Source organism: Staurois parvus, unplaced genomic scaffold, assembly GCF_062004578.1.
Source record: "Staurois parvus isolate SC_StPar_1 unplaced genomic scaffold, SC_StPar_1.0 ptg000154l, whole genome shotgun sequence".
Lineage (NCBI taxonomy): Eukaryota > Metazoa > Chordata > Amphibia > Anura > Ranidae > Staurois > Staurois parvus.
Genome location: NW_028317950.1, coordinates 23,740,840 through 23,753,522, shown reverse-complemented (window position 1 = coordinate 23,753,522; position 12,683 = coordinate 23,740,840). Strand labels below are relative to the sequence as shown.

Below are 12,683 nucleotides of genomic sequence, written 5' to 3'. Positions count from 1 at the left end.
GTTAGGGACTGATGTGAATGTACAATATATATGTAAAGTACTGCGTAAATTGACTGCGCTTAAACAAGTACCTGTAATAACCACCACTTGCCTCTTGCAGACAAACCATCAAGCCAGCCATCAATACTGGCAGTGAGAGGTAGAAGCAGGGGCATTGAGCATTATTGCCAGTGGCAAAGCTTTTTGTTTCAGCAGAGTTGAGCTGGACTAAACCAAGTGTCAAAGAGATCAAAAGTATACAAATCCATCTTTTAGATTGTAAGCTCTAATGGGCAGGGCCCTCTGATTCTTGTATTGACTTGTAATGCAACTGCACTGAGGTTGTAAAGGCACTGTGCAAGCTGTTGGTGCTATATAAATCCTGCATAATATAATAATCTTGCAGAGAATTCAGAAAATTGTCTATTACACTACAACCTAACCACGCTTCAAAGTGATTTCCGCTAAAGCAATTCCCCTTTAAGTTCTTCACAGTAGAAAAGGAAAACATGGGCACCCCTTAAGTATTCTTGAAGCTTTTTTAACGCTTCATAAAACACCGTAAATGCTATATGTGCATGACTTTGTTCATTATTAACATACGCATGAATGAGCCCTAACAGGCACAAGATGAAACAAACTGGAGACTGCCTGCAGTTTAGAATTTGCCTAAAAGACTTTATACTACAAGCCAGCATCAGATTGGCAGGGGAAAAAAAAAAAAAAAAATCACGAGGGCTTTTAGTGCACAGAGGCCTGCCTGAAAGAGGACAAGGAGACTTTTATATGGTGCAAACATAGTTCTATAAACTAAATCAGAGAAATTACATATATTCATTAAAACCTATACATATTTTTTACCATTAAAATTTGCTAAAATCACACAAGAGTCATTTTATATTTGTATAATCTGATCAGATCTGTGTACCGATCTCCATTGCCAGTACCATGTGACCTGCTGTAACCAATCACAGCAGGCCACATGATAATTGTATACAATGTGTGGCTTCCTTTCATGCCATCCATTGTATATAAGTGTGTCTAGCTGTTAATGGTCACAGTGATCACATGCACAGGCTGGGCCAATCACAGCCCATCTGTGTCATGTGATTAGCCATGTCCCAGCACAGCTAATCGCAACAAAAAAAACTGAATGAATCGATTTCATTCAGTTAAATGCTTGCTTATAGCAAAGAAATGCTTTGCTATAAGCAAATAGTGTTAAAAAAAAACAAACAAAAAAACTGATCACTTCCCCAAAGTAGTACAATGAAAAAAATTTAAGAAAAAAAATATAAATAAATTTTTTTTTTCCCGTACTGTCACCAGTGTCCCTAATCACCGCCACACCAGTTATATGACAACACTGTACTGCACTGGTGACAGTATGTAAAAAAAGTGAAAATTTTTAAATTTCTTCATTTTCCAAAACAATTACAACTTCACCATACCTCTTATGAAATACGTCGGACTGTCTACTTTGCAAAAAAGGGGTCTTTTGAGGGATATCTGTACTGTTCTGACATTTCTGCGCCTCAACAAATTAGATTGGCTGTCAGTACTTCAGGATTGATCAATTTCTAGATATATCCCATAGTTTGTGGACTCTATAAAACTTTCCTAGAGATCAAATAAATACTGATTTGGGTTATTTTCACCAAAGAAATGTAGCAGAATACATTTTGGACTAAATTTATGAAGAACAAATTACTTATTTGCAAACGTTTAGAACAGAAACAAAGGAAAACTTTTTTTCCCGAAGTGTTCTGTCTTTTTTTGTTAATTTAGCAAAAAATAAAAACCCCAGTGGTGATTAAATACCACCAAAAGAAAGCTCTGGTTGTGTGAACAAAATGATAAAAATTCAGTTTGGGTACAGTGTTGCATGAGCGCACAACTGTCATTCAAAGTGAGTACTGAAAGCTGAAATTTGGCCTGGGCAGGAAGGGGGTAAAACTGCCCGGTATTGAAGTGGTTAACTATGTTGCTGTCCAAAAGGGTGCCCCTGTGCTCCTTCATCCAGAGAGAAAAAACACTCTAATACAAGTGGTAGGTTACTGGCCAGGTCATCAGGTGAAAATGAAGAGAAAACAGATATAACAGAAAAAAAAAAAAAACAAAAACACACTAATGCAGCCAAAATATCTATTGATTGGTAAGCTGCAATATACAGTACTACATTTTTATGGTTTTCGGTTCATTTCTGCTTTAAAGCCGAACCCCAGGATTCTCATTTTTGTGCCAATCTTTCTGGGTACGTTAACCACACCGTACCTAGGACAATTTTTTTTTTTCTATTTCTGCACATTAAAAAACAAAAAAAAAAACAGTAACAGTATTTTGATAGAAAATTACCCAAAACTCTTAAAGAATTATATTTTTTCTGAGCGCAAAGGCCTTGTAAAATAATATTGTTGCTTCCAAATTTATGTTGCATGACGACATTTGTGCAACCATTTATCAAATCTTTTGCCTCAGGAAAAATGCACAAAATGCAATACCCAATTTTTTGTAAATTAGAAAAATATGGCTGCATCAAGTGAAAAGATACCAAACATGTCCAGCCTTAAGCCGCTTCACACCGATGTGGTGCGGAATTTGCAGCGGTTTCTGTGTGAATTCCACACATCAGAATCGCACTCCGTTCATGTGAACAGCTGCAGGTGTGTATGTTAAGTTAACAACACCCCGACAGCGGTCCGCAAAACGCGGTGCGATCTGCAGAATCAGATCGCATAGGTGTGAATACCCATACGATCCTATTCTAGTGCGGACCCAAAAAAGGGTCCTGCACATTTTTGGTGCGGGTGCGGTGCGAATAGAGCCTGGTGTGATTAGAGCCATACAAAAATGTACGGCTCCAATCGCACCGCACACAAAATCGCATGTGATTTGCACAGGAATGCGGTGCGGTTCCTGTGTGAATCATATGTGATATACCGCACTGCATATATGTCAACCCAGGCTTAAAACTACAAACACCTGATAAATGGCGGAAAACTAGGGTACCCAAAATGTCCACAGAGGACTCTTTAAAAACCTTTACAAATTAATGCCCTATAAGTATCACTCTTATTTCAACGCCTCACATTTTGCAGTCACAGTTTACATACACATGGGAACCCTAAGTATACATTTGCATTCGCGTGTGCACAGAGTCGCATTTAAATTTCTTTTACCATACCACACGAGCAGCACTGATAACATTTACTAGACAGCTGAATAAACGTTACCAAGCTCACAGTTACTACCGAAAACTGGTTTTAACTACTTTAGTCACAAGCAGTTAAAAAAAAAAAAAAAAAAAAATGTTCACAGACCATTTGTAAACAAGGAACTTGAGCTTTTTTTTGGAAAAATTAACATTTTTAGCAAGTGATGGTATTTGTTTTCAGATGAAAGAGCAGCTATGCTTGGGCACCAGAATTAGGGATCAATGATGCATCGACATCAAATACTTTATTTCTTTAGACGATAATGAAACAAACTTGAAATTGGACATTGGTGCTGGTAATAGGTGTGAAAGTTGGCAGGACAGTCTCCTGGTCTGTTAATCAAATTAGGCTCAAAGAGCTGATGAGTCTTCCCAATGCCTTTCATTTACATTTTCAATTGAATGGGTTATTTTACAAGGTGAGGGTTTCCAATAACGTTAAAGAAAAGGTCTGTGCATTTAATAACTATGTTCATCATACATTGTGCATTATAGATCAGCCTACCTGTAATGTGTGTTCAATGGCATTTGGGAAGTTCTTCAGGGTACAGATGGGTATAGACTTCTCTGGTGGATCCTGGCTTGAGCTGTAGGACTCGGTGATGAAAGGTATGACAACTTGGACGTTCCCTTTTGTTCCTAACGTTCCAGATTCCAGAAGTGGTTTTCGGTAATAGACACAGCGACGGTCCATATACATCCCTAATTAACACCAAAAGACAGAGTGAGCATTCTGTCAAAATCCAGCTGCAGTGACAGCCTATAAAACAAACAGATCTCCAAGTGATGGTTTCAAAACTGTAAGCACTTGTTTTAAGCTCCAACAATAGCAGGTCTGGTTAATTAGCAAAAAAGGCAGCTGCTACAAAGCAAAGGCTTTACTTTATAAATATATGCGACTAGAACAAAAACAAAAGAACAAAAAAACAAAAAACCAAAAACACATTTTTGTTACTCATGTAAAAATTCCTTTCTTAGAGAGTTTATTGATGGACACTGCTTTTTTTTCCCATATTCATGACTGATAGGCAGGGGCAGACTGACCATTTGGAAACTTGGGCACTGCCCGAGAGCCAGGGGTCAGTAGGGGGCCCCATGAGATGCCCCTGGTACCTTTTTCATAGGCTTTTTTGAGTTTGGGCAAGGACACAGGGGCCCCATGATCCCCTATTGCCCGGGGGCCCCATGAGTTGTCAGTCGGCCCCATGAGTTGTCAGTCCGCCCCTGCTGATAGGGTTTCATAGCACCACCCACGAGGAGTAGGAGCATAAGCAGGAAAGAGCTCAGCACCTCCTATGGGCAGTCTTTTATGCATAAAACCCCCTCTCACTGCATAGGCCACCAGTTCATATAAAGCAGTGTCAGAAGCAAACTCCAACAGAGCGGTGGGTGCTGTATTCATTTTACTCAGAGAAGGGTATTTTACAGTAACAAAAAAATGGTCGTTCATTGATGGACATATCTTCTCTTCATACTCATGGCTGATGTGGCACTGTTTTGGCACGTCCCTAACAAGGGTTGTGCAAATCAAAGGAGCAAGTAGGCAAACATATCTCAACACCCAAAAACAACTCAAAGGGGCCCACAAGAACCTCAAATAGCAGCCTGAAAAACTTTGCAGCCAAAACTAGAAGCCAAAGATGCCAACACATTAACTTTGTAGAATTTAGCAAAAGTATGCAGAGACAACTAGGGTGCTGCCTTGCAAACCTGAGACACAGATGTTTTACTATGTCGGAACATCCAGGAGGTACTAATCGCCCTGGCGGAATGAGCTGTAAAGGGAAGAGCCCACTCCTTAATAGCATACGTCTGAACAATTGTATACCAAATCCAACAAGAAATTGTGGCAGAAGAGGATGCCCTGCCCTCCCTTGGACAGTTGGTGAGAAACAAAAAAAAAAAAAAAAAAAAAAAAAAAAAAAAAAGGAGGAGTTGGATCTCTAGAAGCAGATAATTACACTCAAATCACTCGGACCACATCCAAGGAGTGCAATGCCACTTCCCTAGGATGAGGCAGCCAAGGACCATGTCCTCATTCAGATGGAAAGACAACACTACTTTCAAAAGAAAGGACAGAGACGGATGAAGAACCACCTTGCCTTTGTGTAGATTGGGAGGCTTACAGGACAGGGCCACCAGCTCCGACGTGCTCCATACAAAAGGGTAACCAGGAAGGCCACTTTCTGTAAGAGTATGTAAGGGAATATCCTAAATGCTCTCAAGGGGAGGTTTTTAGAGAACTGAAAGAAGTAAATTTAAGTCCCATGGTGGCAACAGTGAGCTCAGGAGGTCTCACATGTCGAAACCCCTGGATAAAAGTGCAAATCAAAGTGTGTGGACAAGGGCTGCTGAAAAAGACAGCAAGGACAAAGACTTGACACTTATCGCTTCTGCTTTAGGCTGAAGATTGTATAAACCTCCCAAAATATTATATATTTTCTGAAAGCAGACTCCCTAGAGAATAAAAAAGTAATAGCAATTTTTTTATGTCACACTATATTATTGCAAAGGTCTGGGAAAATGCAAAATATCAGTAAAAAATAAAAAAAAGTTGATTTTAGGGCACAGAAGTGCAATTTCCCAATTTTTGATAATATATTAAAGGTTGCACCGAGTAAATAGATACCCAACATGTCAAACCTTAACTTTGCGTGCTCCCAAGATATGGCGACAGACTTCAGTACTCTATATTTTCTACAGGTGACACTCTAAAAGCCCCCTATAGATCAGTTTAGTGTTACAGAGGTAGTCTGGTGTTATAAATATTGTTCTCACTCCAGCAAGCACGGCAATATGTAACGTGTATCGCAGTCAATGTTTTCGAAGGTGCTCTGAAGCGTGTTTACATTTGTATGCGTGGGGATGCCTCAAGTTTTTCTGCAGGGGATTTTATATGCTTTGATGTAACTAATATTTTACAACCAAAAAAAAAAAAATTCTTAGTTTTCTTTTTCATGATATAAGGATCAAAAAGTCTCCAATGTGATTTTTTGGTGACAGGTTCTTGTTAACAAAACATCCAAGGTCTGAAAGACCCTGGATGTCTCCCCTGTGCTCCAAGAAACACCTGCAGGATCACCCCCTCAAGGAGCACCTGAGACCCACATCATGTCCATTCAGGAAGGGGAGACTGGTTGGGAGGTGGATCTGTCATGGGAGCCTCATCAATCATGAATATAAGAGAACCTTTATCAGTCAATGGACGACTGAGAAAAACAAAAATGAGCCTAGGGCTGAAGAAAGGGAGTGCATGACAAGAGTGCCCATAGACACAAATTTTAAGGCTGCAAGCTTGTGGTGGCACAAGGTGTCTCCTTGGAACCGCAGTTCACAGTCAGCACCCAGGACAAAAACTATATTAAAAAACAAACAAAAAAAAAAAGAAGTGCAAAACCCTGGAAACTAAAAAGCCTTACCACCACAGGTGCCCATTATCTAGAAAGAAAGCCTCAGGTTCAGCATGTAGCCAAAAACAGTGTACTATAGAGGACAAAAGGAAAAAAAAAAAAAAAAAAAAATGGAACTCAGGAGCAAGCACCCACAGTGAATCTATAAATCTGGTGACAAACTGATGGAGAGCAAGGGATGCTCACAGTGCCTAGTGACCCTCCTCCTAGAGACCGGACTTAGGAGTTCCATGATCAACCATTGAAGAAAATACATTTCTTCCTGATGTTCAGCAATACCACATAAGCGTCTGCATACCTCTTTGTATCAACCAATTTCATTAATCTAACAATGCTCATTACACCCTGGTCACACCGATCCCAACTTTGAAATCATGCGACTTACGGTGAAGTCAGATGACATGCTGATTTGAGGTGCGATTTGAAAAGACATCCGACACAGATGTCTATGCAGATTGCACCAAAAGTAGTGCATGCATTACTTTAGAAATCGGTGCGGTTCCGACTTGGTCCGCTGTAATTGTGGACAATAGGGTGCGATTTTCAAGTTGTATGGAATGCAAATCGCATGCCAAGTCACACCCAGTGTAAGCAGGGACTTAAAGTGAACCCATCCCCATCAGAGTGACGAACGCTTCATTGCAAAGTGTGTGTTTGACCTACAGAGCCCAAACCCAGGTTCCAGTCATGGAAGACCAGACTACATAAAGAACATTCAGTGTTCATGTGATGTACAATTAGAATAAAACACCAATAGGTACAGGTAACCTGAAGTTCCTGCCATTAGAGTAACAGCAGATATCAGTACCTTATGTGACAGCTAGCCGTACTGACAAAAACCTTAAAAAAGTACTTAAGCTGAATAGGTGAAATTCACACAGAAAAAAGCTCCAATGGAACAGCAAGGAGCAAAGTTAGCAATAGTCATGTCAAACAGAAAAAGCTCATGATTACTCACTGGCATCTACATTATCAAGTGCATTAGCTACGCCATCTAGTGATTCAAAGAAATCATCATCATAAACTTTCTCAGTGTCTGGTCCCACTCGATTCTGGTGTGCAGTGACATGCAAGTCAGGGTTCATCTGTTTGACGGCCTGTGCGGCAGTTTCAGATTTCATTTTCTGTTAGGAGAGAGGACACAGACAAATTACATTCTGTCATTTATTGGTGGGACATTATAAATCTTTAACTGTAAATAAACCCACAACAGTAAAATCCGTCTGTATATGCAGTAAAGCATGCTTGTTATATAGGACCTAAGGGGCTAATCCTCGTTCAAATGTCAATGTCTTATCTCCTGATAAGACAGACTGAACCCTGCACATGCTCAGTTTGGTGTGTATGGCTAAAGGGTTTTTTTATTTTCTTGGGAGAGTGCATGTGATCAGCACAGGGCCAGTCAGCACTCTCCAGACAGAGGTCAGGGGTTTTGCATCCTCCTAGAGCAGAAAGAAAACTCCTCCTACAAGCTTTAACCAGTGCTCTGCTGAACACTGATAGAATTCAAAAGACTGCTGTAACTGCTGATGAGAAAAGGTATTTTGCAGGTTATATTTACTAAAATAATTGCACTTCCGTGTTCCGCGTAGTGTGGGAGATCAGATATATGGAATGCAGGGTCCTGGATTTCAATGTTTCTGCAAACTTTTAGCCCTGGTTCACACTACTGCGACTTGTCATGCGATTTGACAGTTCCAAATCGCATGACAAATTGCACCTTATTTGTGCCTATGGACCTGTTCGAATCAGTGCAGCACAGATTTTGAAGAAAGGTTAATGCACTATTTCTGGCGATTTCATTTGCGACTTGCATAGACTTCTGTGCATGAAGTCGCAAAAGTCAGGTGGGCCACACATGAAATCGCACTGACCAGCGGGTTTGAAATCACGCTACTCCAAGTGAAGTAGCACGATTTCAAAGCTGCATTCAGTGTGAACCAAGGCATAGAGGTTTTTCTGGCCTGCATCAAAAGGGTTAAAGCTGTAACTTGATGAAAACAAAAACTATAAGCCAGCAGCTGAAAAAGGCTAAACCTGCACTTGTGCCGTCACTCACCGTAACATCCCACGTTCTGAAGAGGAACTGTCTGTTCAGGTTAGACTTTTCGATGGTGTCCATATCAGTGACTGTGATCTCTCCACCTTCTTTAGTCCCCAAACCAATCATCGCAAAGTTTTTCAGCAGCTCACAACCAATGGCACCAGCACCAACCTGCACAAGATATATAAAAGATAAGAAAAAAATATAGTCATTGATCACTTTCAACAATGTATCTATTGTGACAAACATCTACATATCTGAAGATACTCAATCCATTTAATAACAGCTTTGTTGCAACATCCTCATCAACTTCAATACATCTACAAGAACAATGATACATTAAAGTATTTCTAAAGTCTAAACATTATTTTTACTTTAATGCAGGGAATGCATTAAGCTAAAATGTTTAGGTAGCAGTATACCCCCTCAAACTCCCCTTATACTTGCTTGACCCCTCACTCAATCCAGCACTGTGCATGTCTGTAATGGCTCAGCCCATTACAGGCTTTGCTGAGGCAGCGGTAACCACTGGCTCTCGCTGGTCAAATTATGTGACAAGGGAGCAGGGAAATACCGTGCAGTCTATGGACGAAGGCAGTGCAGCTTGGGAGTGAGCCCACAGGTGTGCCCCCATAGTAAGCATCTTGCTAGGGAACACCATGAAGAGGAGAAGCCAGGAGTTTCGGCAAGGGACATGAGAAGAGAAGGTCCAGGGACACTTTGAAATTCCACTGCACAGAGAAGGCAAGTATAAACCAGATATTCTTAAAACCAAACAAATTTATGTTTATAATCATTAAACACTTTCCCAGATACATTTCAAGAATTTAAAACATTGTGTGCATCGCAGGAAACTGCATTTCTAATTTTAATGCTTGTGGTGCAGAAAATGTGTAGCAATGCTTCCAGGATAGTAATAGACTTTCACCAAATATTTTGTAAATAAAATCAGTCTTGAGAAGGACTTTAACTTTCTTCTCTAGCCAAAGCTTAAACAAATATTGGCTAGAGATAGGCTTTAACAGCTCAAATAAATATTTTAGGGCAACAGTCAACATTACTTGTAGACTATTTACACAAAAGTCCAAAAGTGTTGAAAGAATCTAAGGGGGGCAACTCACCAAGAAATATCTCTGTTTTCCAAGCTTCTCTTGCAGCCCAGACCCAAACACAGCAATCTGTCCATCGTAGCGACAGTTTTTCTGTTATCAAGTTAAAAGAAAGACATGTCCAGTTAGAAAAAAAACAAAAAAAAACCCAGAGTAAAAATAAGGGTTTGTTGTCTATAGGCCACTAATGATCTTCTAAAATAAGGCAACTTACAGGGCTGCAGTTTTCCTCAGTCAGTATGGCATCCTCCTTTTCCTCTGGCAAACACTCTAAGGCATCAAAGTACAACCACTGCATAACCGGCATGAACTTCCCTGAAAGTGCCTGAGGACAACAAGACAGTCAGTAAAGCCAGTAACTAAAGAAAACCAAAAAAAAGTACTCACAAATGCACACATTACCTTCATTGCCTCCTGTGCAGCAAGTCCCCCAATAAAAGCATTCATGGGAGCTAAGTTTCCAAGAGCCTGGAAGGATAATTTTTTGAGCAGATCCTCTTTCAGCTCTTCCTGCTTTGCAGATCCATTTAAGTGCTGATTAATGTCTTTGGTAATAGCCAAGACTTCAATTGCATCGGCCTTGAAACGAACACAAAACTGACAAATTAGAAAGAGCTTTGATACCCTTAGCAGTAAATGAGCAATAAATAGTTATTGACACTGACCTCATTACGAGGCTTTGGAAGCCGGCCATGCTTTTTCTGGAAGGCATGAAGGGCCTGGAAGCCTAGGTGCAATTGGGATGGGCGGTCAAACTTGGCAAAGTCTGTGATCAGAAACTCAGGATCCTGGATGGACTCCCGCATGGGTTTCTGTTAGAAGATGGAAGCACAGTCATGGGACAGCCATTGTATGAAGGGAAGAAGCATGAGAGAGGCACCACATGTAGGAAAGAGTTCTCAGCCTGTGTGTGTGTGTGTTTTTTTTTTTTTTTTTAACTTACAAAGCCAATCTTTTTTGGCATTTTGACTTGGCTGACAATTCCACCTCGGACATAGTCTGAGAAACTGGTTGTATCGCAGATGCTGAATGTGTAAGGTCCTACAACACAAGAATAAAATCACACTTAAAAAGAGTTACCCCATACCCTGACAGATTTCAAACCTTACAACAAAAACAATCTGCAGCCTTAGATCCCTCTTCCTACCCCAAGGTCATTCAAATTATTAGTGGATAAACAATCCCAATTTACTGCTGCTATATGAGGAGGTATCATCATCATCCCAGCCAAGACATTTCTACTGCAAAACCTCAGGAACTAACAAAAAGAGTAATGTATCTTTTGACCATTGCCATTCTATCTAGCTATGGGCATGACAGAGCACCAGGTTCTCTCTAAATTTCAGGGATGTGCGATTTGTAGTTCTTGTTTCCATTCAGCCCTGCTGCGGGCAAGCAGGGCTGAAAAAAAAGTTAGGGAATTTTTTTTTTTTTTTTTAATTGTAAAAAAAAAAAAAAAAGTTACACCAAAGCCACAACCCCCTGAACATTTTGAGGCCCCACAAGGGCAACCTGAAGGAATAAAGTTTTTTGTTTTTTTTTTCCATTGGATCCGGAGCCTCATTTTATCGCCTAGCAAATGCACTTCTGCGTTAAAGGCTGACACTCCCCTTCCCTGATAAGTACCCAATTCAGCGCTCATTACACTGCAAGGTCTCTCCCCTCCCAGCCAGCACCTGGGTGCAGTGCTGGAGACAGGCAGGGAGTGGAGGAGATAAAAAAAACACAATGTTAAAAAAATTAAACGTTTAAGCTGCTATAAAGCCTCTTTAGTTTTTAAAAGCCCCAGACATTCCTAAAAGCACCTCAGATTTAAATAAGGTTTTGGTTAGAATTTTTTTTTTTATCAGGACAAGTAGATTGTCATGAGGGACAAGCAGATTGGGGCCCCGATTTAGTCCATGGGCAAGCAGTTTTTTTTCTTTCATAAAATTCCACAACCCTGAAAGCTCTCTCCCTGCATCACATACTCCCCTTTCCTTCATTCAACTGTTGGGAGGCAAAAAAAAAAAAAAAAAATACACAGTACTTCCAGGTACAGTGATGTGTGAGGCTCACTTCCGTCATCTCCCACCCTCAATACAAATGTTCCCCATCACAACCTCAAGCTAATCAGCATAAAAATCTGTCCTGTCAAGGAAACAGACAATTGCAGTTTAATTCTAATCGATCCGAACACACGGCTTGGTGCTTATCGAATATAGCAATGAATAGATTGACAGCATAAACCGCATGCCTTGGAGGTAAATCCTTCTTCAAAAGTACACCAAAACATCAGAAGCTTAGAATCTTTCAAGCCAATAGAGTGCCAATGTTCTTTACCAAATCCAAACAAACTGATTAGTGTGGTTGCCATTTTTGCCTACGCACCTTCCTCTCATGTGACAACATCGGTAGGAAATTATTTTTCCAGGACTGTTATATGGGAAAAAAAAAAAACTATCCTGTGACTAGCACTGTGCAAGGTCTTGATAGGACAACTTGTTCCTTGCTTTCAGTGGCTGAACAAAGGTAGGCCAAGTATGTGCTGCTGGGGAGGAGGTCATTAAAGTAATACCGTTGCTTTGACCTGCATATACAACGGTAAAGCCCAGGTTTGACTTAAAGCCATTGACCAGAAAAAAATACACAGATAAGCATTTCTGAAAATTTGTGATCTCCTCACCTGTTCCCACCCAGTAAGCAGACAAGACAATAGTTTAGCCTGACAGCAAGAAATTAAGCATTTGCTGCTAATAAGTAATGGAAGGTTTCTAGTTTTTCTCATCACAGGTTTACTTGTCAGCAGGCACCTTTGCACCACCAGTCAGACATTAAAGCTGAACTCCAGAATAAGTGAATATTGTTTATATACAAGAGTTGTGTGTAATCCTGCTTTGTGTTTTTTTTGCAGATGATCTGTGCAATATTTTGCCATGAAACTTTTT

At 40.3% G+C, this 12,683-nt stretch overlaps 1 protein-coding gene across 4 annotated transcripts in view; it reads right to left on the bottom strand.

Annotated features, from left to right (window-relative positions):
- UBA1 (ubiquitin like modifier activating enzyme 1) overlaps positions 1-12,683 on the bottom strand; it is an 81,180-nt gene that overhangs the window by 14,283 nt on the left and 54,214 nt on the right. For all 4 annotated transcript variants that reach the window (XM_089675251.1, XM_089675253.1, XM_089675250.1 and 1 more), the window contains exons 9-16: positions 10,700-10,797; positions 10,422-10,568; positions 10,159-10,335; positions 9,971-10,081; positions 9,769-9,849; positions 8,663-8,818; positions 7,562-7,727; positions 3,699-3,895 (exon numbers count right to left, since the gene is read on the bottom strand). In XM_089675251.1, the coding sequence (XP_089531377.1) occupies positions 3,699-3,895; positions 7,562-7,727; positions 8,663-8,818; positions 9,769-9,849; positions 9,971-10,081; positions 10,159-10,335; positions 10,422-10,568; positions 10,700-10,797 (1,133 nt within the window). The remainder of the gene's footprint in view (positions 1-3,698; positions 3,896-7,561; positions 7,728-8,662; positions 8,819-9,768; positions 9,850-9,970; positions 10,082-10,158; positions 10,336-10,421; positions 10,569-10,699; positions 10,798-12,683) is intronic.